Source organism: Rhynchophorus ferrugineus, unplaced genomic scaffold, assembly GCF_030347505.1.
Source record: "Rhynchophorus ferrugineus isolate W39M unplaced genomic scaffold, kcgeb_rfMv2 rfM1, whole genome shotgun sequence".
Lineage (NCBI taxonomy): Eukaryota > Metazoa > Arthropoda > Insecta > Coleoptera > Curculionidae > Rhynchophorus > Rhynchophorus ferrugineus.
The window spans coordinates 88528706-88555203 of NW_027472580.1; the positions used below are offsets into that span (position 1 = coordinate 88528706).

General features: G+C 32.3%; 2 protein-coding genes across 7 annotated transcripts in view; both read left to right on the top strand.

Moving 5' to 3' along the window:
* Positions 1-72: 72 nt before the first annotated feature.
* LOC143192005 (uncharacterized) lies at positions 73-8621 on the top strand. 2 transcript variants are annotated; one of them, XM_076397469.1, is made up of 7 exons: positions 73-280; positions 696-845; positions 913-1043; positions 1115-1309; positions 2340-2405; positions 4220-4409; positions 7342-8621. In XM_076397469.1, the coding sequence occupies exons 1-7, from the start codon at positions 253-255 to the stop codon at positions 7881-7883; spliced, it is 1302 nt and encodes a 433-aa protein (XP_076253584.1). In that variant the 5' UTR covers positions 73-252; the 3' UTR covers positions 7884-8621. The 2 variants fall into 2 exon arrangements, with proteins under 2 accessions (XP_076253584.1, XP_076253591.1); XM_076397476.1 differs by lacking the exon at positions 2340-2405.
* cib (thymosin beta cib) overlaps positions 5122-26498 on the top strand; it is a 53491-nt gene continuing 32114 nt past the window's right edge. For 3 of the 5 annotated variants that reach the window (XM_076397485.1, XM_076397508.1, XM_076397516.1), the window contains exon 1: positions 23316-23458. The gene's annotated coding sequence lies outside the window, so the exon portion shown is untranslated. Of the gene's footprint in view, positions 5246-21719; positions 21840-21889; positions 22186-23209; positions 23459-26498 lie in introns of those variants that run through there. The other 2 variants (XM_076397492.1, XM_076397499.1) reach the window with 2 other exon arrangements.

The following is a 26498-nucleotide window of genomic DNA, read 5'->3' on the forward strand; positions in this document are numbered from 1 at the left end:
TTATTAAAAAATAACCGAAAGTCATATTTTGCGGGAATATTTTAAAAATCTAGTAACTTTAGAATTATCACCAAAATATAGGTGCGCTGTAATAATCTAGATATAGGAATTTCCGTTTGTTGCGCCTGTATTCGTGGAAAATATACTCATACTGTACAAGTTAGTACGAGTTTAAAATTTTATTTGCTTTAAGTTTGACTTCAACTCATTTCTTACTGTTTATAAAAGTTGTCGGCGGTTGATAATTTAATAATGTCGACTACGGTTGAGAGAAATTCAGGTATGTTTTAGTTTAGTACTCATGTGATCACCAAAAATCATTAATTTATCCATATGAACATAATTTTTTTTTAAACTTTGGATTAAACGTTTGTTTAAACTACTGATATATCAATTCCTAACCCTATGTAGGTATTTTCGGATGCATTTCTTAGAATTAGTTTGATTTTTTATTGCTATAAATTTATTTTTACTTTATCAGTTTAATGTATAATTTTTAGTAATAATATAATGATAATACAATAGTTGTAAACATATTTACTCGAATTTGCATTATAATTACACATGTTTTAACGTGGAACTATAAACGTTTAATGTTGTTTTGATCTAAAAAATTATTAGTTTTAATTGGGAATGTTATAATTTGTGTAAAGAATTCTTATGATAGTTTTTATATCTGATACCTTAATTAACAGAGTCTCCCTGGCGAAAACATTCACTTGAAGAAGATATAAATTTTGAGAAATTTAAAGGACCTCGTACTTACTTTCGTTTGGCTAGTGAAAGTTCTAAAGGTTCTGAGGATGATACAGAGAGCATATACAGCATACAAGATAAAGAAACTGGTAGGTTCTTAAGGAAGCTTTCCTTGGACGAAATGAAACTTATGGAATATTCTACAAACAATTTCAGATGTTGTAAGAGATTCTTCTGATACTGAGTCTAAATCAGATTCGGATAACTATGAAGTAGAAATTGAATATGAAGTTGCTAGTATGTCAGAAAGTGATGATGGGATTAGTGGTTCTTCTAGTGATCCTAGTGTAAGTTAATGTTTTGCAAGAATAATAAATCTGTATAAAATAGGAAAATACTAAGTCTATACTATTTGCAGGATTTCGTTTTTGCAGCAGCAGCAGCTGTAATGTGTCAGAGTGATTTGGAAGTATATGTAACTGATTGTGAGGATTCTACTGAGGAAAATTCTTCAGGGGAAACATCATTTGGAAGGTTAGATTTCTCAAAATGCGTGCAATGCCAGGGGGAAAATCATAACCATGAGTACAGATATTGTGAAAAATGTTTCCAGGTATATATTCAAGATATGAGAGTTTTTGTGGTAGGTCGGTTTGGTTTTAGATGACAGGTCTAAAATTGAAAATAGAACTAAAACTGAACTGAACTAAACTATCATTAGAGGCTGTCTCTAAAATCATATAGACCTTCTTCGAAACTCTCCATATGTAGTGGATTAAATTGGTCACATAGAATTTCATGTTGTGTGAACTTTTTGAGTTATTTAATAGAGACTAGAAGTGTTTTTCAATGGCTACTCAAAAAGCCAATTGCTAAAGACTATGTGAATTTAAAAGAATCATAAACTGTGTGAATATGTGATAAAGGACTTGGGATGTTACAATCCTAGGTTCTTCTTTATGGTAATAGATCCAGTAGGCAGGTAATTTTTTTTTGTTTTATCAATTTGTGGTATGTAAAGGCATAAGGATTTTTAAAAAATATTCTTATTTGTAAGAAATCATATACAGTTTCTAAATTAAAACCTGAAATTAATATAGTTTCTAATTTTTATGAATTGACTATCAACATATATTAATTATTTATAGACTTTATCTTATATAAACTAACTGACTTGCTAAATAATTTATAAGTACTTATCTGTAGACATGTTTAACAATAGCTATTAAGTTCCTTTGTTTGAAAGAATAGCTGTTATTTCTTTCTTGTCAAATCATGGACCTATATATATGTTATTGGCATACCTTTTATTACAGATCCATTGCATTTCTTTTTCTTTAAATATAACGAAGTTATTGGCTACCTAAATACGATTATAAATCTATTCTAATCGAAGAACGCCAAAAACTTTGTTATTTAATTTTCAGTATTAAGTTTCAACATTTTCAGTTAGTTATATTGCGAGTTGTGTTGCTGTACATTATAGACTCATTTAAACGCAAGGTAAGTATTCAGCAACACAAAAAAGTATGTACAGGTTTGATTAGGGTGTGACGAATGAGATGAAAACTTGTATAGGTATGAATATGGCTTTTCTGTGGGCCGGATTTTAATTTGAATGTTATATTTTGAACGATCGACAGACATGCAGGCAGTGCAAGATGCGCAAGGATTCGAATCATTTACCCCTCTGCCTATCGTGTTATCAGGTGCGTGTTTTTAATTTGTGGGTAATTTTCTTGATTGTGTGTTTTTTTTTTGGTAGCAGCACTGTTTTATATGCATGTTACAGCTGTGCGTTCCAAAATAAATAGGACTTTTTGTTATTTATTATTAATTAAACATATTTAATGTAACAAACATGTAACATGTAAAACACGTAACAAACATATGAGGATGACAATTCATTAGATTGGGCGGTGGTCTTAACGTCAGTATGACGCTTAACTCATTTCAACAAAATTTCTGAAGAGCTAAAAATCGCATGGTGTTCAATTTAAGGAATACTGTTACTGAGAAGAAATACTAAATTACTTCTTAGGGGTATTCGGATTCAATACCGTTCCATATCATTTTAATTAATTTTAATGAAGATTAAAATCTTTGCTGATCAATCTTTGAACGCATTTACCCATAGTTTTAATGGCACATTCTGTTATGACTCATTTTGGTCTTAGCAATTATTCAATTATTCATCTTTTCTATGTATCGTCTATGTTTAAAGTGCTTATTTCACTCGTAGATATTATTACACGCTTACTCCTCAACTGAAACGTTTCATATAGTACTTTGTTTCGCACAAATGCAAGTAATACATTTACCCTATTTTTAATTGTTTGTTGATTAAATTTTAGGATTAATTACTCATCAACAGCTGGAGTAAATTTTTAAAATGTCCTTTTTAATTTGGAACAAGCTTTTGTACATTTGATATATTTTAGGAGTAAGTTTCCACGATGTTCAGAGGGGCATGGATTCCTGTTTATCAAATGGCCGTTCACATATAATTTTGTTGCTTGGAGAATTTCACATTCTATTATTTATAAGTATTTTCAAGATTTGCTAAAACATAAATTGATAATAGGCACTTTATATTAAATAAAATAATTCATTGGCATTAAAAGAAGTTATCTAATCTCCAGTAGTAACATCTTTCTAATTATTCATCCTTGTTACCTTACGGTGATACAGCACTGACATTTTTGCCGATTTTATATATTGTATGCCTTTCGATTCGTATGCCATTTTCGATCATGAAAATGCTTGGTTTTCCTTTTCTGTATTAGCAAGTATAGTGCTTTAATTTCTTATTATATATCATTATATATCTGCCTCTATTTTATAGTCATTTTAATTGTGTATCAATTTTTAATTATGTTTGTTGGTCTTGATATTCATGAGTTCATGATATTTTTTTGTTTTTAGTTTTTTTCTGCAGCTTATATTGTCTTTATTTTCATAAGTTTATGTTGTATTCCCGTTCACTCATCTTAAAATTTTGGATTCGAATTTTTCATTTCCTGCAATTCAGAATAATCTGCAAATATGTATAACTTTGTTTTATCTCTACTAAATAGTGTCAGCACTGATAATTTCAATAACCTAATAACAACCAATACTTAATTTGGAAAGGGAATAGTTTAATATTTTTATAGCTCTGTAACTTTTTTGTGAAACTCACTTTTCTTCAAAATAATGGAAACTTATTCCTGTTCTCAATGTTTTTGAAATGTTGAGGCTAATAAATATCAAGATGTTGAAGAACTATTTTCAACTAACTTTTGATGTCGTTTTTTGATCGAATAATTTAAAAGTTGTATGAAACCTTACAACTATTTTGTTTTATATTTTTGCTGATTTCTTACAAACAATACACATCCCCGCTTAAACGCGACAAAACCTGCACCTATAGCGCGTCACATCGGCGTCTAGAACACTTATGAGTGTGCTTGTGTTTGTCGAGGGCATAATTTTATATTTAACGAACAGTTTTCTCATCAGATTTTCCATGCTTTGTTATTAGGCTCGAAAGAAATTTTATCCGCCCCGACCTCGGAGGAGGAATCGGAGAAAGAGAGCGAACATCAAGTTATCGACGCTTCAGAATTGTTTAAGTGGAATGTCGCAGAGCTCTGGTGTAGGTTCCCAAAAGGATTGCCCTGAATTAAACCTGGACAGCATCTACGTACCTACGGATTCAAGAAACGAAAAGGGTGAGTTTAAGTTTGATCTTGTATTAATATCTCGATTCTTAGTAGGCCTTGTGTTATTATTTTAAAAGATACCGCTCATTTTGGTACGGTTGACCCGGGAAATATGTGTTACTTTTGCAAACGTTTGAAAGTGGGATTTTGCATTACGTTTTTTTGTAGTTTTCGAATAAATCATAAACCAAATAAGGTTCTATATTAAAGAAAAATGCAATAAAAATATGTATCTTGGAATTATTTATTGAAAACCAGGTCATATTTTTATTTGCATTCTATCAGTTTCACAAAATTTCCTTACATGTCTTGTGATATAGATTACAACATATCTTCAATCATCTTATCGTTTCTTAATTACATATACTTAAGCAACTTAATCTGTTCTGTAGACAAAACTATAAAGGCCAGCCATGAATAACTACTCAGGTGCTGCAAACATGTTAGTTAACTAAAGTTTTTTCCGCAATGGTTACGTAATGGGTAAACCTCGTGTGGTAATGCGATAAAGTAAGTCCCTGTCAAGGTTCAATTACCCACGGGATTCTAACCATATTGGTAACCGATGGCCGTGGTTCGGAGTCCACGTTAAACTGTAGGCCCAGGCGTTAAGCAGCTTCTGAGGCTGAAACGCTTATAATCGACACTTTCTGTGTATTCGTACAGATTCTCATGATTATATTGTTTTTACTAGGGTCGACTTAGAGCAGTTGAATCAGTGCGATGTTTCGGAAAGGTTTACGCTTCTTCAGCGTTGTCATTGGAGGCGGTCAGTATCATTATGGCGTTTCGGCATTTTCTGTCGAATATTGTAGTGGAGGTCTTCAAAGGATTAGCGAAATGAGGTAATAAAAATATTACACAGTTTTGGTGAAAGCCGATAATTGACATAAGTTGGGTGCTTTATGATGATAATGGTCGAAATTATGTGTATGATGTGTAAGTTTGTTTGTACAACAAATGTTTGATGGAAGTTCCCGGAGTGAAGATATACATAACTACTATTAATTAAATTTAATATTTTTATTTTTAAGATATGCAGTATCTTCTAAACCATGACTATCTTGATTAATGGTTAAAAAAGTGTGTTTAAAACTTAAATAATAGTATTTAGGCTTAATTTTTTAAATTAATTCGCTTTGGAAATTCTTGGCACCATTGAGTGTCATTATTGTCTTACTTCAATGTAACTTTAGGTGTAATTTTTTAATTCATTTGCTTTGGAAAATCTTTTGGCATTATTGAGTGTCATTATTCGAGGGACACGTGAAATTTGTCTCGTTAAAGAAATATTCTTTTGTTTTTCATATTGTTTCTGTCATTGTTTGAATGAGCATATCAATTTTTATTTAATATCAATCCTTCACCTATCATCCCTTTCCACTGTGTTCAATTCCCAAAATTCTTCCGCACTCTCGAATTAAACTTCTTTTTAAACGTTTGTGTTAACGTTCTAAACGTTCTGCTTGTATCGATATAATGCATGAAAAAGTATAAACTTCATATCATCACAGTCCCAGCGACTATAAACATATTCTGTACCCTTACATCTTCTAAGTAATGTAAGTAGTGTTAAAAAATGTTTTTTATGGCTCATAGGTGGGGTATGTACTTTTTTAATACACATTCTCAATAAACGAATTAATGCATAAATCCAGTTCAGCATCTGACTCCCACTTGTCATCTATTTGTTAGTATTCTTTCCCTTATCTTTTCTCTAATCTGTTGGCTCAAATTAAATTTATCAATTAAATTAACGTTTCTTTTCTTCTCAGTTGCAAAATATTTATACTCTCTTAAACTCTAATACATGGTTCTTCAATAAGGATTGGTCAGCATTGATATAGAGCGAATCAAACTCCTAGTAATATATTAACGATATTATTTTTCCATATATGTTCTAATTTACTTTATTTGTACTTTACTTGTTGATGTCACTTGATGTATGGAATATGACATCGTTCAAATGGCCGTTATGATTTCTTACGGTGATTTAAGTGTTCTCTAACGAAAAAAATATTTACCAGAAACTACTGGGTGTTTTGTTGAAAACTGGGTGTTTTTTCACCTAGTCTTGCATATACGGCAGTTTTTTTGTTACTACAAAGCTGTGCTAAAAATTGTTTTTGGGATCAAGATTGGAGCCCTAATAAACACTTATTTTGGTGAAAATTTTATTATCCGGACCTGCTGCTTGATCACACAGTTTGTCATAGTGTCTGTCAACACTGGACCCACTCTTTTTGAAAAATCATATCAGCCTCAATAACAATATATATTTTTTACTGTTAACGTAGTCGTCAAAGGTAGTAAGTAACTTCATAAGATGTTAATATCTGTGCTAAGTACTCTATGTAATTCATACATATGTATGTAGTGACCTCTTCATAACATCTTGTATCTATCATCTTATTCTTATTTGGTGACATTGTTTCATATTTTCTCTCGCCAATTTTCTGAGGTACATTGGTTTTCTGCCCTTTTTTCCGTATCAAACGCTTATTACGTCAATGTAACCCTGCAGACGTCAGCAGTGAAAGCATTTTGTTTTAAATCAACTTCAGGGTTCTTTACTATATAGGTCAAACTATACTTTCAAATTATCCTTGAAGTTTATATGTTATATTATATTGTCAATATTTTACTATTAATGATTGTGCGCTGAGTCTGTAAAAACGATTTAAGACTGAAATATTTTTCTTAAGACTGAAATATAAATAGCATAAATAAATTCAAGGCGTTTTAAACTTTTTATCGTTATCATTAGGTGTACATTTTTATCTGTTTTTTTTTTAAATAGCAATTAAGGAAATTTTGTTGAATTGATAAGATAATCTTAGGTTGGTTTATTTATACAACAAATGTAATGAATAGCTTAACTCGCACTATGTTTGAAATTGTAACTCATACAAGAAATTAAAACTATTTTCCCTATGTTTAGGTAATTCGAAAAATGAAGATAAATCATGTTCCAGTTCTCAGTCATTAGGTGTTATAGAGAAGATCGGTTCGTCAAATTCGGATGTATTGTCGAAATCAAATCGGTCGGTGAAAAGTTTAAAGCGTAGAGTATCGGAGAGCGATGACTCGGAAGTAGAGACGAAAAAAATTAAAATCGAAACGGAATCGTCGGGATTAGAATCGAATGTCGAGTCATCCTCTAGGTTAGGCGACGAAAAATCAAATTTATTACCGGGGCCTAGCGTCGACAAATGGTGTTCTTCGATATCATCGGCTACGTCCAGTTTTTCCTCCGAATCCAGCGGTTTTTCTTCCGGGAGTTCGCAAGAGAGAGTGTCCGAACCGGAATCGGCTCTTTGTATCTTCTGTCATAGTGCACCGAAGGACAGTATATTTTTGCACACGAATATCGCTCACCATTGTTGTTGTTATAAATGCGCGAAATTTATCTTAAGGACTAGAAAAAGGTGCCCGATTTGCAATGTAGCCGTTAATAAAGTAGTGAAGATATTTTCTTCTTAGGACTACAAGATTCTTGTAAACACTTTCGTAGTCCACTGGGGTATCCCAATCAAGAAAAGCCAAATGTCAGTAACTGTGAAGTTATGAATATTCTAAAACATGGTTGCCATGGTACACAGAATAATATTTAGGTTCATTTTTATAGTTTTGTGATTCGATTTTATAGTTCAGTTTCCTCTTATTTCGAAATTATGTATTTAGAAATCTCTTAGATTGTGTAGATTCAAACTTGAAGTAATTCTACAAAAAAATATGCCCCGTTATTTAAAATTTTGGTGTAATACCCTAAAATAGAATTATCTAATATTATATATTTAATACAGATGAAAATATTTATAATTTATTTTGTATAATAATGTAAAATAAATCCTACAAAAATTTAAGAGTGCCAAGACTGAATTTTTGTTGTTTTTTTTTTGTAAATAATCATATTTTATTTTTTTTCATTGTATATTATATACATAAATTATGCGCGTATTTATGTGATAAGCGTATAAGTTTGTTAATTTGCAGCTTCTTAAATTTTTGGAGGGTTTACTGTTTGTTTTTTTTTAATGCCACGCTTTTAGGACGCTTGTTTTTCGCATACTCTTTCCGGTCGAAGACAAAAAAACAAGTTGTGCTTTCTCGTTGCTGAAATCACCTGGATTATTTTTTATGCTTCGTTTCATAAAAAACTAATTCCCAAATAATATTTTTTGTTAATGTTAACTTCACAATAAATGAAATTAACACCCACATGGTTTTATTAGTTGCTAGGTAGGCGGATAATACCGGCGCATTCGCCTTTTTAATCACAAAAGACATTTTATTTATTAAATAGTGTGCATAATGATATATTTATATATATATATAAGCGTGTGTGTTTTGTTCGTAAGTGTGTCGGTCAATTACTTTAAATGAGATATTATCGTAATCAAGTGGATGCAACCAAATATACACGCAACTTCATTGGTTGTTGCTTAGGCGCTGATATATTCACCAAATAATCGATGCAAATGCACCAAGCACGACTGTTCTAATCGTTCTGTGATTTATTTCATAAAAATATAATAGTGTCTATTTTAATTTTCTGTTACAATAAAAGTAAATATTACACAAGATGTTTTTTTATTTATTGCTAGTTATAGCGTGTTTAGGATATCAGGGTAGATTTAATCTAAAAATAATACAGATCTATTTACGGGCCTAAATAAGTAAATTTTCTTGTTAAGAACCATTTACAGGCTAAATAGTAAAGCCGAGGGGTTACTGGATGAATCACAGATTCCTTTTTTTTTCGGTTAAACATCAGGAGTGTCGGGGAGTTATCGCATTGATGTTCGTTAACGTTACACTGCTTTAATTTAACTGAATTCACTTGAAGGAATTTGTTAAATATACCCAATAATAGATTATATTTTTAGACATTTTATATCAATTTAGGTGGGGTATGTAATCAGGGTTAAGTATTTTGATGGTCTTTTTTCCTCAAATATTAGTGCTTTATTGCCACTATTTTTTTTCTTTATCTCTGACAGCATTCGGATGGTAAGGAAGTGCTACTAGACCACGAACATCGGTTACAAGAAATAACGTCTTCAGAATACGATGAGTGTAGTGGAGCCTGCCTCCTTTAAGCCTTTCCATGTGAGTTTTCATGGAATTTGCGACCCGTGACCGAGCTTCCACGATGATTTCCTTCTGTTTGAGCTTCCAGCATATCAGTTGTAATAGTTTTCAGCGCGTCTTTATCGACTACATTTATTTTCGCCAATAAGATGTCAAATCATAAAAAGTTTAATCTGTAATCCCTGTTATTAACAGAAACATACGGGAAATGGTTATTTTCACAAGTAATAAATTAACAAAAACATCATTTTAAAGTAAATAATAGATGACATTGACAAATGTACGTATATATAGGTACGTATTGGCGACATCTATGAATGTACATTTACGATGAGCTTCCTTAATTGATTTCCGTTTAAATGTCATACTAATGACTATTATAAAGACGGTTTAGCTTTTAAAAGATAGAAGGATAATTAAATATTGAAGTCTGATAAAAATACTTGTTTTCTAAACATTTTTCAAGATATTTTTGCTAGCAATCGAACAAGTAAAACACCGTTTTAAAGTAATTAATAGTTGATATTGAAATACAGATAGTCAGGTTTGTTTGTGCCATCTATGAATAAACAGTTACTGTTAAGTTAAATTGTTTAGATGGAATACTAGTGGTTAACTATAAAATAGGTTTCACAATTAAACGGAAAAAGTAAAAAAAAAAGTAAATGTTAAGAGTCCTATTGCAAAACTCGTCTTATAACAATTTAAAATAATAAACAAATGAAATAATTTGGTTTGTAAGATATATGGTGTCGCTTTTTCTGTAAAGAATATTACGTACATTTTTCCTATTCCAAGTTATTTCTTCTGCCCTAACAGTGCGTTTCGAATAATTTTTAGAAAATATTAAAGGAAGGGAGTAATTATTTCATAAAGATATATCAGAATTTCTTGGAATTTTGAAAAATATCTTTTATGTCTTATCAATACGGCGTTTCTAGTAATGTCTGTAAAAGATTACGGAGGGTAATAGCGGAAGTTATGAGAAAACTCTATAGTTTAACTACTAGACCTAGACAAGATGCATACCATACCACACGTCTATAAAATAACGCACGCCAGCTGTACTCTGCTTGAAATTGAAATAATTCCATTAATTTCATAGGAAATGGGTTGTTCCTTGGAATCTGTATATTAGACGTTGTATTTAGTTTTAAAGGGTTTTAATTGTTAAAAAAATAAACACTGTATTTTTATACATTAACTTTCCACTATCAATTTTCTGAGGTATATATTTTTTGTATGAATAGTTATAGTTGTTTCGGTTATGATTTTTGTTTAAGAATTAAACAAGTTTAAAGCGATGAAAGTTGTACATAAATATTGAAATATATTTGCCACATGTTGAATACGAAATAGAACATCTCGATTCTAGTCGTTATTGGACATTAGTCTTTCCTTAAACTGCCAGGTGTATGATTTCATTTTTCTTTCTTATAAATATATAAATCATAACGAATTTCATCTTGATTATATTATTATATTTATATCATTTATACATTTGAATTGGGAATTTTATATAAAACGATGCAGAAGAGCTTTATTTATAACGAACAAGCAGATACAATATAGTATATTTATTTTTTTTATTTGATTTATTTTAATCGTCTTTTCTTTGATTTCTCTTCGATCGATCTTTTCTAATAAAAATGAATACGTTCCTGGCGTTATTGACAATCAGGTTCCTGCCTGTTTGAAGTAGAAGCAACAGATTTAACTATTCCCAAAGAATCTGTGAAAAAAACTTATGTTATATATTTCCGATCAATTTGGAAACATCATTTTGATTGTTTTTATTGAAAAGAACTTCTTGTTATTTTTGTAGATACATATCTGCTTAATGTAGAGGGATGTACTATTTACATTGGATTTAGGATATGTATGTTTGTTAAGTAATGTTCTTCCATCTTTGGGTCTTTCAGTCTAAAATGTATTCATAATACAGTTTTTTTGTATATGTTGTTTTTCTTCAGATAAAAACTAGAGTTGGATTCTTTGGAAAATAATGAATTCTAATAAAAACCTCGCACATTGAGGCTAGAAACACAGGTTTACTTTATCGTAAAAATAAGTAGTAGGTTGCAAGTCTCTATATGGGTGATTATCATTAGTCGTCGATTATTATTATAATTCGTACATCGTTTTGAACTGTTTTCTGAACTGAACATCGTATCCACTTTTAAACAAGGCGTGAGTGCTACATTAACTGGAACAAAGTAGGACAGAACCAGATCTGGTGTATATGCTGTATATATAAGTCTGTTTTGGTCAAGCTCTTTATTTAGTTTGTTCAATTATTAACGGTAGCGTTCTGTTATCCCGTCCTTGATATCCCACCAGAAACAAGAGAACCTTCATTATGTGTAATGTTCTGTTTTAGTGTTACCCACTTTTCACATTTGGGATTTTTATAAAAACTATATCTATAGCCCGTTCAATAAAACAGTGAACTCAGTTCATCTGAATTGATAACGTCAACATTTTTGGCAAAATTAGTTTTTTTTTATTCAACATAATTCCGTGATGATTCCTGGTGATACACTGACTATAGCCACCCTCCAACTTTTCGATACCACTTTTGTAATACGATTTGTCCTTTGCTTCAAAATAGGCCTCTGTTTCGGTGATCACCTATTCATTCGACGAAAATTTCTTTCCAGCGAGCATTCTTTTGAGACCTAAGAACAGGAAATAGTCGCTGGGTGCCAGATATGGAGAATACGGTGGATGAGCAAGCAATTCGAAGCCCAATTCATGGATTTTTTACATCGTTTTCACTGACTTCTGACACGGTGCATTGTCTTGGTGAAGCAGCACTTTCTTTTTCTTCAAATGCGGCCATTTTTCGGCTATTTCGTTCTTTAAACGGTCCAATAACGCTATGTAATAGTCGCTGTTGATGGTCCTTCCTTTTTCAAGGTAGCCAAGGAAAATTATTCCCTGCGCATCCTAAAATACAGACGCCATAACCTTACCAGCCGACTGTTGCGTTTTTCCACGCTTTGGGGCGGATTCATCGTGTGCAGTCAATTGGGATGACTGTCGATTAGACTTCGTAGTGAAATGATGGAGCCATGTTTGATCCATTGTCACATATCGACGCAAAAACTCGGGTTTATTACGCTTGATCATCTTCAAACACTGCTCCGAATCATCAACATGTTGTTTTTGATCAAAAGTGAGCTCGCGCGGCACCCACTTTGCACATAGCTTTCTTATACCCAAATATTCGTAAATGATATGATGTACACGTTCAGTTGATATCTTTAGAGCGTCTGCTATTTCATTCAATTTTAATTTACTGTCTTTCTAAATCATTTTGTGGATTTTTTAATGTTTTCGTCTGTAACAACCTCTTTTGGGTGTCCACTGCTTTCACCATTTTCGGTGCTCATTTCACCACGTCTAAACTTAACATAAAATTCAAAAACTAATGATCCGACAGCTGTCAAATTTATACACGCATGTTTTGAGGGTTAGGGCTAACTAAAAAACATATGGATTTAATTCTAGTAGCGTCATCTATGTGTCAGACAGGGGACTTTTCAATTGACCTGTTAATAAATAGCAATTCTCGTACTATGTGTTATAAATTCTACTCTTAAAATTAATTCACAGGCCTAGTATTTAAAATCAATATGATATCTACGAATACGTTTCCAACATTCAAAGTTCGTCAATTTCTTGACGTTTTCTGTTAGTTTCTTGTAATATTTTTATTCTAAAGGATGTTTTCATTTTTTCTATGACATTAATTATGTCTTCCGGCTTCCAGGTTGCATACTAATTACTTTTAAACGCTGCGCCCGTTTTGTTAGTCACACGAGCAGTAGCCACTAATTTATTTGAACTTGGAGACAATAGATTATTGTTTTAATGACTGTCTGTCGAAGTAAGGTAAAAATATTACGCTTTTTTTCAGCAGATTTACATTTTTTTGATGATTTAATGGCACAATCACTCAATTGAATTTGATTATATCTACATCTTACATATTACCTTGTTGAAATAACGATATTGGTTTCGTAGGGATCCAAGCATTGATATATTTTCGCACTTCTTCGGCATTTCAAAACTGTGTCAATCAATTTACGCTGCATCGATCAGAACACGTGGTAATCAAAAGGCGTTATGTCTGGTAAGTACGCTGGTTACGGCAGAACATCCCATTCGATACGAACAATACATCATCCAATTTGTCCAGCTGGCGTCGGTAGACATCTGCAGTAATAGCTTCATTCGGTTTTACCAGCTTGACGATCCCACAATGTCACAATATGGATGTCTCTCCTGAACTATCCCATGATTGTGTTTAGGATTGTCGTACTAGATATAATTTTCATTGTCAGTCACAAAAACCTTTTTCAGCTGGCAAACTAATGTTTAAATGGTTCGAAATGGCATTTCTTGTGGTAGTCATTTTGGATCGTTATCATCGCATCTAAACGCCTGGAAAGAATTCATTTTCTTCCAGTAGGTCTTGCAATTCATTTTCTTTTTTACCCATCCAGGTTATTCTTTGTCTCGGATATAAAGATTATCATTTTTAAATCATTTAAACCAAAACTAACAATTGGGATATGACGGAGCAATATTACCTTAAGTTTCTAAAACTGTTTGATGGATTTCATTGGGTGTTATCCAAATAAATCAACAAAAATAGCGAATGTGGAAAATGCAATGTTTAGCGTTGTATAATTAGCGTCTCTATACACCGAATAATTCAATAATACTGCAATGAAATGTACATAAATTTCAAAACCATCAAATTTAACAGATAGTTTGTTTTTAACAACAGTTATGTACTTTTTACCAATATATACTTCGCGACAAAACTTTAGCTCATTACACATTTCCCATTACAGCTCAAATAAATTTGTAGTTTGTAGATTCTACGATTAAAGACAGTTAGTTATGGTAACTACTATGGCTAATTTCTAATAAGATCTAAAAATGTATTTTTATTGAGAGCTTTACTGGAAAAAGTGTAGTGTGATAAAGTTTTGTCGCCGGATCCCTAATAATATAATGGCTTTTACTTATAATATTTTATTAATTTTTTTGTCCGTTTATTAAATCATAGGCCACGTTTTTTTGGCCACAAGGAATGTGGCTGTTGAGTTTGCTTTCAACATTCTGGAATAATCCAGTTTTTACGCTAGTTTTATATCAACATATCAAGACAGATATCTTCGATCTTAGTTAAATAATATCTGATAATAAGTTGGATGCAATTTCAAAGCCAAACCATGTACTAATCCTGTTACTGCAGTCGTATAATATCTTTTTTCTTGTTTGACTTATCATTATAATATGCGTTTTTTGTTTTTATTTATTAGTCTGATTTATGTTAGTTATCACATTGACCAAACTCATATGACAATGAACGGCGCCTAATTGTAACGTATATTACGTTTATTTAACACTTTATTTCATTACGTCGATTGCTGTTTGTATATGACAGTGTTACCCCAAATATATATATGCCATTATTTTTCCACTATTCAAAATAGTTGTTGAATTAGATTTCTAGTGTGCTCTTTGCAGTTTTCTTTGATTTGGTTTTAATATGCTCGGTCTATCAAAATACATCATCATAGTGGTTTTTATAGTTTTCCGAATAACGAATAGCGCAGCTCGAGCTAGACGCTGGATAAAATATAAGTCGATTTGTTAATGAAATCTTATTTATTATATGTATCGCTGCTTCTTTTGTATCTATCTTAGTTTTTAAAGACACATTTCAATGAATCTTAGGTAGCTATTCTATAAATTAGCTATTCTATAAATTAGCTATTCCTTAAATAGTGGCCAAATTGTTCTGTTGTTATGTAAAGAAGGAGATTCCTATCCCATATGATAATTCGACTGCTACAGTTACGATTGGATGATTAGACTATATCATCACGTGATGATTACATGTTTCTGACCGACAATTTTTTGTATCAATATTTTTCCCAACACAAAAGTCTTAAGTTTTTGTTTGTCGAATTTTTTTATCTATCTCATGGCCAATAAATATCCAGATTTATGGGGAATAACCGACTTTTTTTATGAAAAACTTGCAAAGAATCAGTTTTATGGTATTATGGAATACTATATTGTTTACATTTAACTGAATTAATTTATTTGATGAAACATCTTCAGAGGCAAGCTTATAGAGATGTAATTTATTGTATTTTGGTTTAGAATGTCCATATATTTAATAATCAGTGTACTTTTCTAAATGTGAGGCTCATTTGCTCATGTTTCTTTTTCACGTGTGTTTGTTTATCTCATCTTCAACACATATTCTTTGATATTCATTTTATTTCGTCCCTAATCTCCATTTTTTGTTCAATTTGTTACATTCATCCAAATTGAAATTAAAGTTTTCGTTAAATCATTAGTATTATTGATATGATGGTTGCCAACTTACTTACAATTTGTCTCTTCAATGACTTAAAACTAAGTACTTATCTAGGAAAACCCATTGGCCCTTACTTAGTCTCTAATAAAATAAAAGTTAGTCTCTAATAAAATAAAAGTGTTCAGTGTTTTTACCATTTAATACACTTTACTATATACATCTAGGCAAGATCATACCGTTTGATTCTCACGAGATGCTCACATGATAATTTTGCTCGAAAATTTTTTATATTGTTATTTTTCGTAACACAAAATTTTTAAAGTTTTTTGTTTATCGGGTTTTTTGTATCTATCTGATATCCAATTTGTTAGATTATCCATAGATATCCAGATTTATGGAATCATTGCAGTTAATGGTGTTTTTTGTCTATGTTTGAGGCCATGTTATCTTGACATTCTTTGCTTGACAATTGCAGGAATGTTAATAAAACAGAAATCTTAATAAGCAAATTGAAGACCGGAATGTTGACACTATGATACAAAATGTTCTTTTCGAATAAGATTATCTGTCTTCGTGGAATTGTGTGCTAAGGATAAGTTGTGCCTGTAATATTTTGTACTCATCATATTATACTGTGTGTTTATTTTCAAAGATTTTATGAATGGCGTTACAACAATGAATATCACCTCAGATATAAAATATCCTTACCGCATTCAATAACTAATGATCAAGAATTAGTTTGATGCCTCTGCAGCTATGCGAAATTGATAATAGAAACCGAATATGTAACATTTACGCTACCTGTAAATAAAAAATTGCTATTTGGTTCAAATAAACTGTTGCGCAAAGTTGAATACAACACTTGTCGTAATCACAAATATTATAATTTTAATCTTATTTATATTTACATTACTGATTAAAGCATCATGTTTATTATTCGATAATACGGTTTTGATCTCCGTCATCCAATCAGACAAGACCTTTACACTTTTATTTTGATTTTGGTTAGGTTTTCTATACTACTCATAAGGAAATAGGTTTTCTATTTCTATAACATAAGTAAGTTTATCGTTTTCTGTCGTCTTTTATAGTTAACATAGAGAAATCTACTTTATCCTCTATTAGAAATGACAAAAAAGCGATATTCAGATATTTAGTTCAGTAAAACATTCAGTGTTCAGTTCAGTATTTGGTTCTTATTGGAAATATTTTCTGCAATTTTCTGCTGAATTATAGTTTTCTCTGTTCATATACTATAAGTATTTTTGAATAGACAACTTTACTACAACTTCATGTTATTCCGTGTAAGCTTCATATTAGAGATCATGTCATGTCAACGCTTCAAAAAAGGATAACTTTGCTGTTTTTTTGGTATTAAAATTAGTGAATATTAGTTTCAACGTTTTAGTAGTGGTAATTTTGATAAAGTTGTCAAAGGGCATTTTGCTCAGGGCCAAACTAGGTCAAAAAGTGAATGGATCATCTTTACGAGTTCAATATGACTCCTTTACAAGAAAAACCAGCGGAAATGTATTTAAGCTACTCCGTGGACTGAGTTTATCAAGCCAAGTTGTACGAGTTACTAGAGCATGAGAAGGAATTATGTACTGAGTTGAAAGGTTGATTATTAATGAATAACTTAATAATGTATAGATTTATTTAACCAATCCTCATTGTGATTTCGAAAGACATTTGGTTGTAGTATACCTTACAGGAAAATATATTTTTAAAAGTGACTTTTGCAACGTTATATCATAATGGATGTAATATAAAGATGAATACAGAGGAAACTAAATCATCAACTGGAGAGGTTATGATTAGCTTGCTTTAAATATTACAGTATCCAGTATTTTACGGGCGATTAAGTGAAGAAATCAGACTTCAACTCATATATATTAGTTGTAGTTTTCACCATATCTGGTCTTCAGCGATAATTGTTCGATAATGTGGATTTTGTCATCATAATCAAACCATAGCCGAGACTGAAGAGTGTCTACTTCTCAACCAATATGCTGTTGGTGGTGCCGCGGTGCTTCGAATATTTTTTACTAAATTTCGCAATATTTGACGATTGGTCGCAGCTTTTGTGAGAAATTCGTTCAGCTTTCATTCGACAGATATGTCCAAACCATTGTAATCTTAATCTTTGAACTTGTTCCTCAACTTCATTCTTCAATCAACAAACGTATTGCATTTCTAATACGATCTTGGAGAGAAACATGTAGAATTTACTTTAAGCATTGCGTTTGAAATATTTCAAGCATACAATTGCCAGACTGTAAGAGTGTCCAAGTCTCGGAGCCATACAGAAGAATTAGTAATATATGCTAGAGTTTCTTAGATAAGCAAAATCTACTACAATCTACAGTCGTCAAGACTTTGGTCCATGTCAATCTATATGGTTCTAAGATGCGAACTCTATTATGAATCATGAAGAACACTAGAAGCCTCAACATCGGTACTAACCAATATCGTGCTAGAATGCTAGAATATCAGCGGACATCAGATCGGTCAAGAAGTTTGTAACATTATACTGAGCGCCATGTCTGCTTTTAAAAACTCTTCACATAATTGCATTCAGTATTATGTTGAAAAGCAGCTCAAATAGATTTAACATATTATTTCACATTCGCGCAGTGATGCAAGTGCTGGTGAAGCCAATGTACAACGCCTGAAAAAGTTTCATACCTTTTAGGAGAGCATGTTTAGCTTCTAAAGTTGTCCAAAGTCAGAGGCAATGGATACAGTCGATCGCAGAGCTAAAATCAATAAAAACGACAGTCCATCTTCTCCATCAGCTGGCCTGGGTCTAAATCCCATCTATTCTTTTTAATTTATCTCCACTCAAGCTCTCTCGATAATACTTACACCGTTTATGGTGGCCTGTTTTCAGTATAGGGACTATTATTGCTTTCTTGCATGCTGACGGTACTCTTTCCGATCGTCAATTTTGTGTCTGCACCACATGAAAACTTTGAAACAACGTTTCCCCACTGACCGTGATCATTTCTGTCATGGCTTGGTCAACTCCATCACTCTTACCAAACTTTAATGATTCTATTGTCGTTTGCAATTCGTCCATTGTCAGTTCATCACCAGAAGTGGATCTTATAAGCAATGGTTCTTTCAAAAGAAATTTGCTGTCATCGATTAGAAATACAATCCTTTGTGGTTTAGACTAGGAGATCAACAAGACAGTCTTATTTATCACACATAGTAGATTCCATTTGTTACTGTGGGGAGTTAATGTAGTCTGGCGAACGCGAAGTGAAATATCAGATATGGTTTAAGTCAGTCAGTGAACCAATGTCATCGATGGAAAACTAAATTTCTGGAAAACGTTCAATGAAGCCGCAGCAGCCATTTCATCCCATACATGTATAAGTAACTGATTATCCGTTCAGATAAAAATAAAACATCATTTACATCACTTGTTTTATTTAAATTCGTATTTAATATGTCCCAAATATAAATCCTTATTTACGACTAGATTGGATTGGATTGTGTGCCAAAAGAAGCTTGTTACTTGAGTTCCACATGAATTCACAGTGAAAGATTTAATGGTCGAGTTTCAGTTTGTGAAGTGTTAATGAAACGAAAGGAGATTTGAGCCCTTTTTTATTTTATTTATTTTTATATTATAGACCCATCAGTCTCCGGGGCTATTTAGGGTCTATTTAGAGATATACAATATACGACACATTTACAGTAACAGTTAAAGTATACAATGTTATTACAAGAATGTTGCAAGATGACAAGTAAAATATGTAAAAGCATACAGATATTTGAATATGAATGATACGGTATAATGGCCGCACAACTCATGACAGTGATAAGGATACAAAAAACAAAAAATGCAAGCAAACATACATGATATTACAGAGATGCACACTATTATATTTCTATTAGTAGCCCTGTTATGGTTAGAAAATTAATCAGCTTGTTCAAGTTCTTGAGCCTAAGACACAGTTCCATCGTCTCTCCCAGGTTAACCAGTTCTTTGCGAGTTGTATCTTTGACATTCGATTAGTATGTGTTTGGTTGACATTGAGGAACCACATTCGACGCACAGTGGTGGACTTTCTCCCTTAATGAGAAACTCATGGGTCAGTTTGTAGTGACAAATTCTGAGACGCAAGGATAAGCTTAAGTTGCACCTGCTGGTGTTAGTGTTGTTAAGGCCCCGATAATACTCTTTTTTCACCTCCCAAAGCTTGTTGTTTTCTGTTAGATCCCATCTGAGTTAGTGTAGATGTCTAAAGATTTTAGTACAATAGTGCTTCATATCTCTACCCCAGAAGAGGATATTTTCAGTAAATGATCCCTCCCTCTTGTTGGCTAAGTTATCTGCTCTTTCATTTTCAATCATCCCAGAGTGAGAAGGGAGCCACATAAAGATGATAGTTTTGCCGCTATAGAGGTTAGTTCACGGGTAAGCACTCCTAGCGAGTGTAGAGGTAGATATGGTTGAAGGCACTTTAAGGTCAGAGCCCTATACTTGACAAACAGTTCAGTCGTCAATACACTCGATGAAACGGGGAACCTGAAGTGTTCTTCTGACATCACCGATGTAAATGCTGCCCCCACCTAGTCATTTCTCTTGGAACCGTTTGAGAATATGAAAAGGTGTTCAGGATAGTTCTCAGCTTTATTGATTGAATTGGGTGCTGATTTTGCTGCAGTCAGAATTATCCCTCGGTAGACACCTGAAAGCAATCTATCGTCGGGGGTGTATATCGGCGGAAAAGTCAGCGATAAGCGACTATAAACTGCAACGAATCTGTGACAAGAGCCTTTGTATTGATCTCTAAAAGGGTTGAGTTCGGTGCTTGATGGAAGGAAACATCTGTAATGAGACATCCTTGATTGAATTCTCAAGGAACTAGCATATTTAATCAAGGGTAATTGCGTAAGTGGTTTGAGTCCTTTTTTGAATCCAATGATTATAAGCGATCAAAAGCGTATCACGTCCGACAATGATGGGTAAAAGATCGTCTAGAGACGCACAAATAGTTGCGAAACCTGCGCTGATGCCAAGGAAGGTATTGCTAAGTGTTTCGTAGGATTAGAAAGGAATAGTTCACCATGGGTTGGTCATCAATGCTGTCAACTAATGAGACTGAAGCGGCCGATTAAAAAAAGGACTATAAATGATCAATAAGAAATGCGTTCTCTTCCATCATAACAATGCTCAAAATCATAGTGACTCGGCAAAAATTGAGAAATATCTTCTGGAGAGATTTGATGCACCGTATAACTCGGACCTTGCCTCACTTAACTACCATTTAATCTTCCAGTCTTCGTAAAATTCTCTTAATGATGGTTTGCTCTCTTAATCCTGGCTTCACAAGAAACACTTAGTTCAGTTTTTCGCACAGAAATTACGAAATTTTGGTTTCACCTGAAAAGTGGTGAAGGATCTGACACAAGAGACAATGGAAAGCAGAGCTTAGCAGGCAGAAGTAGAGCTGATTAGTGTTTTATTTGTATGAATGAAAATAAGTTCGCTTTAGAAAAAACTCAAGAGTCTACTCATAGGGACGCCTGGCATGCGTACTGAAATTAGAGTTCGCTACGTTGCCAGTTCTTATAAATAATTAGTATATTAATATGTATATTTCAACAATATATAATATATAGAATAATTTTTTAAATTAAAATTATATTACATAGTTTGTTTGGCATAAGGAAAACGTTGTTTTGGCGCTTTGCTTGTTTTGAAAATGCCAAGGCCAAATAAATAGACAGTCAGAAATAGATTACATCTCAACAAAAATCGATGAAAAAAGGCTAGAAAAGAGTTATAATAACATTTGATTAGGTTTTGTAAAGCATAATATGTTTTAATAAATCATTGCAAATATATTGTTCTTCAGGAATCCAGTAAAAAGATCCCAACAAGTGGCCAAGGCTGTAATTAAGGAATGGCTAGCAACACATACATTAAGTGTTGAAGATACCATATTAACGAGTGAATAATTTCAAATTGTTACTTGGTAAATATAAATGAAATGTTTAATTATGTTTTATGTAATATTCTTTTTAGTAATAAGCTTGAGTAAATATACACAGTACTTCAGATGTCTGAACAATATTACTACAGAGGGTAAGTCTTCCTTCCTAACACTGCATATTCAATCAAATCGAATTTTTAAGTGATGTGGTAAAGAATAACTACAATAGACATGGAGGGCGAGAAAAATATGCAAATAAGAACTATTTGGATGTGTAGTGTAATGTTTGTGTAATGGTGGAATTATGAACTTGTGTTAGATTGGAAATTAACAGCTTACTTATTGATGACAATACAAGACAGGGTGACGAGAGTGGAAACAACTAAAGGTGAGTATATAACTAATATAGCATTACTGTAGAAAACCGTTTTGTAGAGTGTGAAACATGTATATTTGTAGATGTTCATAGATATGTAAGTAATTATTCAGAATATATAGGAATATTACAATACTTATGTAGTTGTACAATCATTAATTAGATGGATTAAGCTTTCAGAGAATACCACAGGTGGTTTAGAAAAGAGTTTAATATAAATATAATAAAAATCACTCTAATCTATAAACTAATGTGGCTGTTTAATTAACTATAGTTTAAGCCCTTCGATAATATATACATTAGATGTACTGTAATGTCAAAATAAATTATATTTTATAACATTATTTTATTTATATTAGAATGTTGTTATATGTCCAAACTAAAATAGGTAAAATGTCAAAGTTGCGGCAACATTGCGACGTTTTGACGTCATAAATTGAGCTGACGTGCGTTCACTGCTACTTTGAATACACTATAGAACATCTTGTTCACTTCCCTGCGGTCTATTGTATTCTGTCTCTCTGCTATTTGTAAATGGTAGGGCGTCATTAAAAGTAGCCACTAATCTTATTTAAAACAATAATTAATACATTTTCTTGATTTAATATTGTAGTTAAGTGTTTAAACTTTCTCCCGATATGATCAATATTGAAAACTATTTTTTTCTTTATATCAAAAATTGTGAACTTTCAAATGGGTCGAAAATGTTTTGGATACGTTAAGATCTTTAGAATATGAATCATACCAGAGTAGATTGATGATATGCTCGATGATTGAGCTTATTTTAAAACCCTTTGTTCTTTTCTCGGAGGGATTATTGGTCGTACGCATAAAGACCCATTACCGTCCGTACGAGGCACGACCGAACCCGTCTGCGTATGACTCAAATAACGCGCATCGACTCTGGATTTCAGAAAATAAGCCGCAGCAAAGAGAACGCCTGGATATTCACGCACATCCGAACGAACGCAAAAGGACGACCGCTCTCGGCTTTATTTCGGTCCCGTAAAACGACAAAGAAAGGAACAGCCGGACCAGAAAACATCCGGCGCACGCCACGGCCAGTTTGTCAGCTCGATGAATCAGTCCCCCCAGTGGCGGCCGCGCCTGCGCCTCTCCGTTTCCCAATCGGACGGCTCGAAGAAGTAACCGCGGCAGACACCGTCGTTAGTTCAGTCGAGTTTTGAGTCAGCTGTTTACCGGCATTCGGTCTCTGAACGAATTTTTTTGCCGTTTTTTTCTTTATTTCCACTGAAGACTTTTTTCGTAAAAGCACATACTCAAGGTAAGCTTCGACGTTTTTAACTAATTTATTGATAATCCATTCATTTCGACGCACTTTTAACTCGACACCGGCTCGATTAAAGACCGTTCACGCGTTTAGGGTGGGGTTTTAATTGATAAGAAGTCGATTGTTCTTTTTTGTATTCAAGATAACTGCAGTTTAATCACCATTTGTTATTGAACAATACCATTGTTTCGTTTTATTTCCCGTTAATCAATGAACGGTAATGATTTTCTGTCATTACTACGGGGTGTAAATGCATTACGTTACTTTCCACCCCGTACCGCATCTGTGAACAACCGTCCATGAATGGTCGTCCGATATTTCCGACACCCTATACGTCCAATCGATACTCGAAAACATGTCGGAGGCAGAGCTGACTCATCTGAAGCCCGTCCATGATGTGACGGTGTCACCTTCGAAAAGAATTTATTCTTCGGCTTTCGCTGATTTTTTTCAGCTGTTCATATAGCCCATCTCTGGTCGGAATTCGGTTGCAAACCATTGTCGGTTGAAAACTGGTTGGTTTGCTGCATTTTGCGAACGAGTGTATTGACTCCCCTCGTTGGGCTCTGCGACGACGTATGAAAATTACTTACTTTTGGCCATGGAGTTTGGTTCTTTCGCGAAAAATGTTCGTTTAAAATCATCTTCTTTCTTGGCATTCTTTGTTTCTTTTCACATATCATATTTTGTAAGAAATAAACGAATAACGTACCAGTTTGTTTGTTATAATACTCATAGTGTATTTTATTCACTTATTAACAGAAATAAAATGAAACATTGTGTTAACTTTTATGGATTTGAATTGATATAAAATATTTTTTCCTTGTGAATAAAGATAAAGAAAATCATTAAGAATAATTTCTTGACATGTAGCTTAAATAAATTAAAATAAATAATTAATTCAGTTAACTAATAAATATATAGAATATTGGCTTAAAAATAGTTTAATTTATACTTGAATGAAGAAAAAAACTATAAATACAAAATAAATCTATCTATTTTTGTTTAAAAGATACGAATATAAACCTTCCATGTTTTATATGTATAACGACTTAATTTAAAATGTTGAGATAGTAAATTAATATTTTAATACTGTATATTTTCTAATTTTAATTATTGTTATATTATAAAAAAAAGTAGTAAAAATATCATTAGACATCCAAAAATGTAAAAGCAATCAAGGTTGTGGACTTTTCTATGTATAATTCGGTTTACAGTGACTGATTTTTACATACTCCTAACTGTATTATTCTTCATTATTCTAATTAAACCATTTTATTAAGATTATTAATCATACTACATGATAATATGCTAATATTATTAAGTATTTTGTTGTTGCAACACTGCTGCTGTACTTTTTTCTACATTTGACTCAATTTATTTATTATAAACTGATTACATTTCATAATATATATTTGTTTATCAATCTTAAACATATTTTATAACTTGTGGAATATCAATTAGTAAGTATTTTACTTATTAATTAATGCTAATGCCATCGTTTATTGTATAAAATTGAAGCAATTATTATATATGTTTAAACATAACTCTAATTATTTCTATTATTAAAACGCTACACTAATTTTGAATCATTTTTAACAATATGATTTCAAGCTGAACGATTTTATTATATCATAAATGGAACCGTATAACGTTTTTTTTCTATACATATTGATGAGTTAGCTTTTTTTTTGTGTTGCACTATTGATTTTTTAATTTGTTCCCATCAAATGATTTGCTAATTAATAAAGTATCCGCAGACTCGATGTATACCAGTCATCATGGTGCTTCATTGAACAAATGTTCAGACTTCAGGTTTTTTTTTTTTCGTAGCGGATGAAAGAAATACGAGACCTAAACACCATCTGTTCCTTCGGTACGGTATAGGAAACAGTTTTACGGTTGTCGGAGGGTGTCTGAACATTAAGAGTGTTATTTTCATTAGGTCGTCGAGAGATGACAGATATTCGATTCATTTTTGCTCGAAAAGTTTACCCAGTAGTTCGGATAAGGCACAGATGTTTGTCGAGATTAAGTTGAAACAAGATTTTTTCCCATAAATATTGGTGTTATGTTTTACATATATTTTTTTTAATTCTTCTAAAAAAATTATTGTTTCAAAATCAAACCTAAAACATAGACCAGATTGTTGTCGGTTTTAGTTGGACTTTTCTTCATATGTTTGTTGTTTCTCTAGGGTAATTTATTTATTTAAGCTGTGTCAACATTATTTTAGTTTAGCTGTGTCTACATTATATTTGGGTTGGTATATTTTTTCCAAACTTTTTTCTACTTGTAAAAAGCTGGATTTCATTGACTCTAAAAGTGGGTTTTTTCAGAATGTTGATTCTTTCATTCCTAGATAATGATTCCTAAACATTCCTTTCCACTAGGTATATTATTATTATAGGGAAAGTTATGCCTAACTAAGGTTTCATTTTAAACTATTTAAAAACATTTTCTTTCTTATCTGATTAAAATTATTATATGTATCATCCTCTTGATATATCTTTCTTTGAATTCTACATTACAAAAATACCTTATCGCATTTATGTTTGTATAATCAAGGTTTTTGTTGTAGTACATGTTCAAATGAATCAATAACGTTGATATTTAGCAGCCCTATCAAAATGACAGTTTTTAAAAGGTTGAAACCAATATGTACATGTTTTTATCATCCATAGAGTTTTTTCTATAGACTCTGAGATTTAACTGAAAGTTAAAGTCATTAGTCAGTATCATGAATTGTAAACATTCTTCGTCCAAACATTAATGAACTATAGTCGCCTCGAATTCATTTTCTGCCTTATCGCGAAACAAATGACTGCGACCCGATAAGCACTTCCTTTGGTTAGATCCGCTCGTTGTGCGCGCCATGTCTTATGTTTTAACGATTCCTTCGAAGATTTTTCGATAAGCTAAATCGTTTTCGATAGACGGCAGTCTGAAAATACACAATACGAATATTATTGATGAGCATTTTCCGGTTATAAGTTTAAAAAATGCAGAAATACGCGCCTATTGTTTCGGCGGT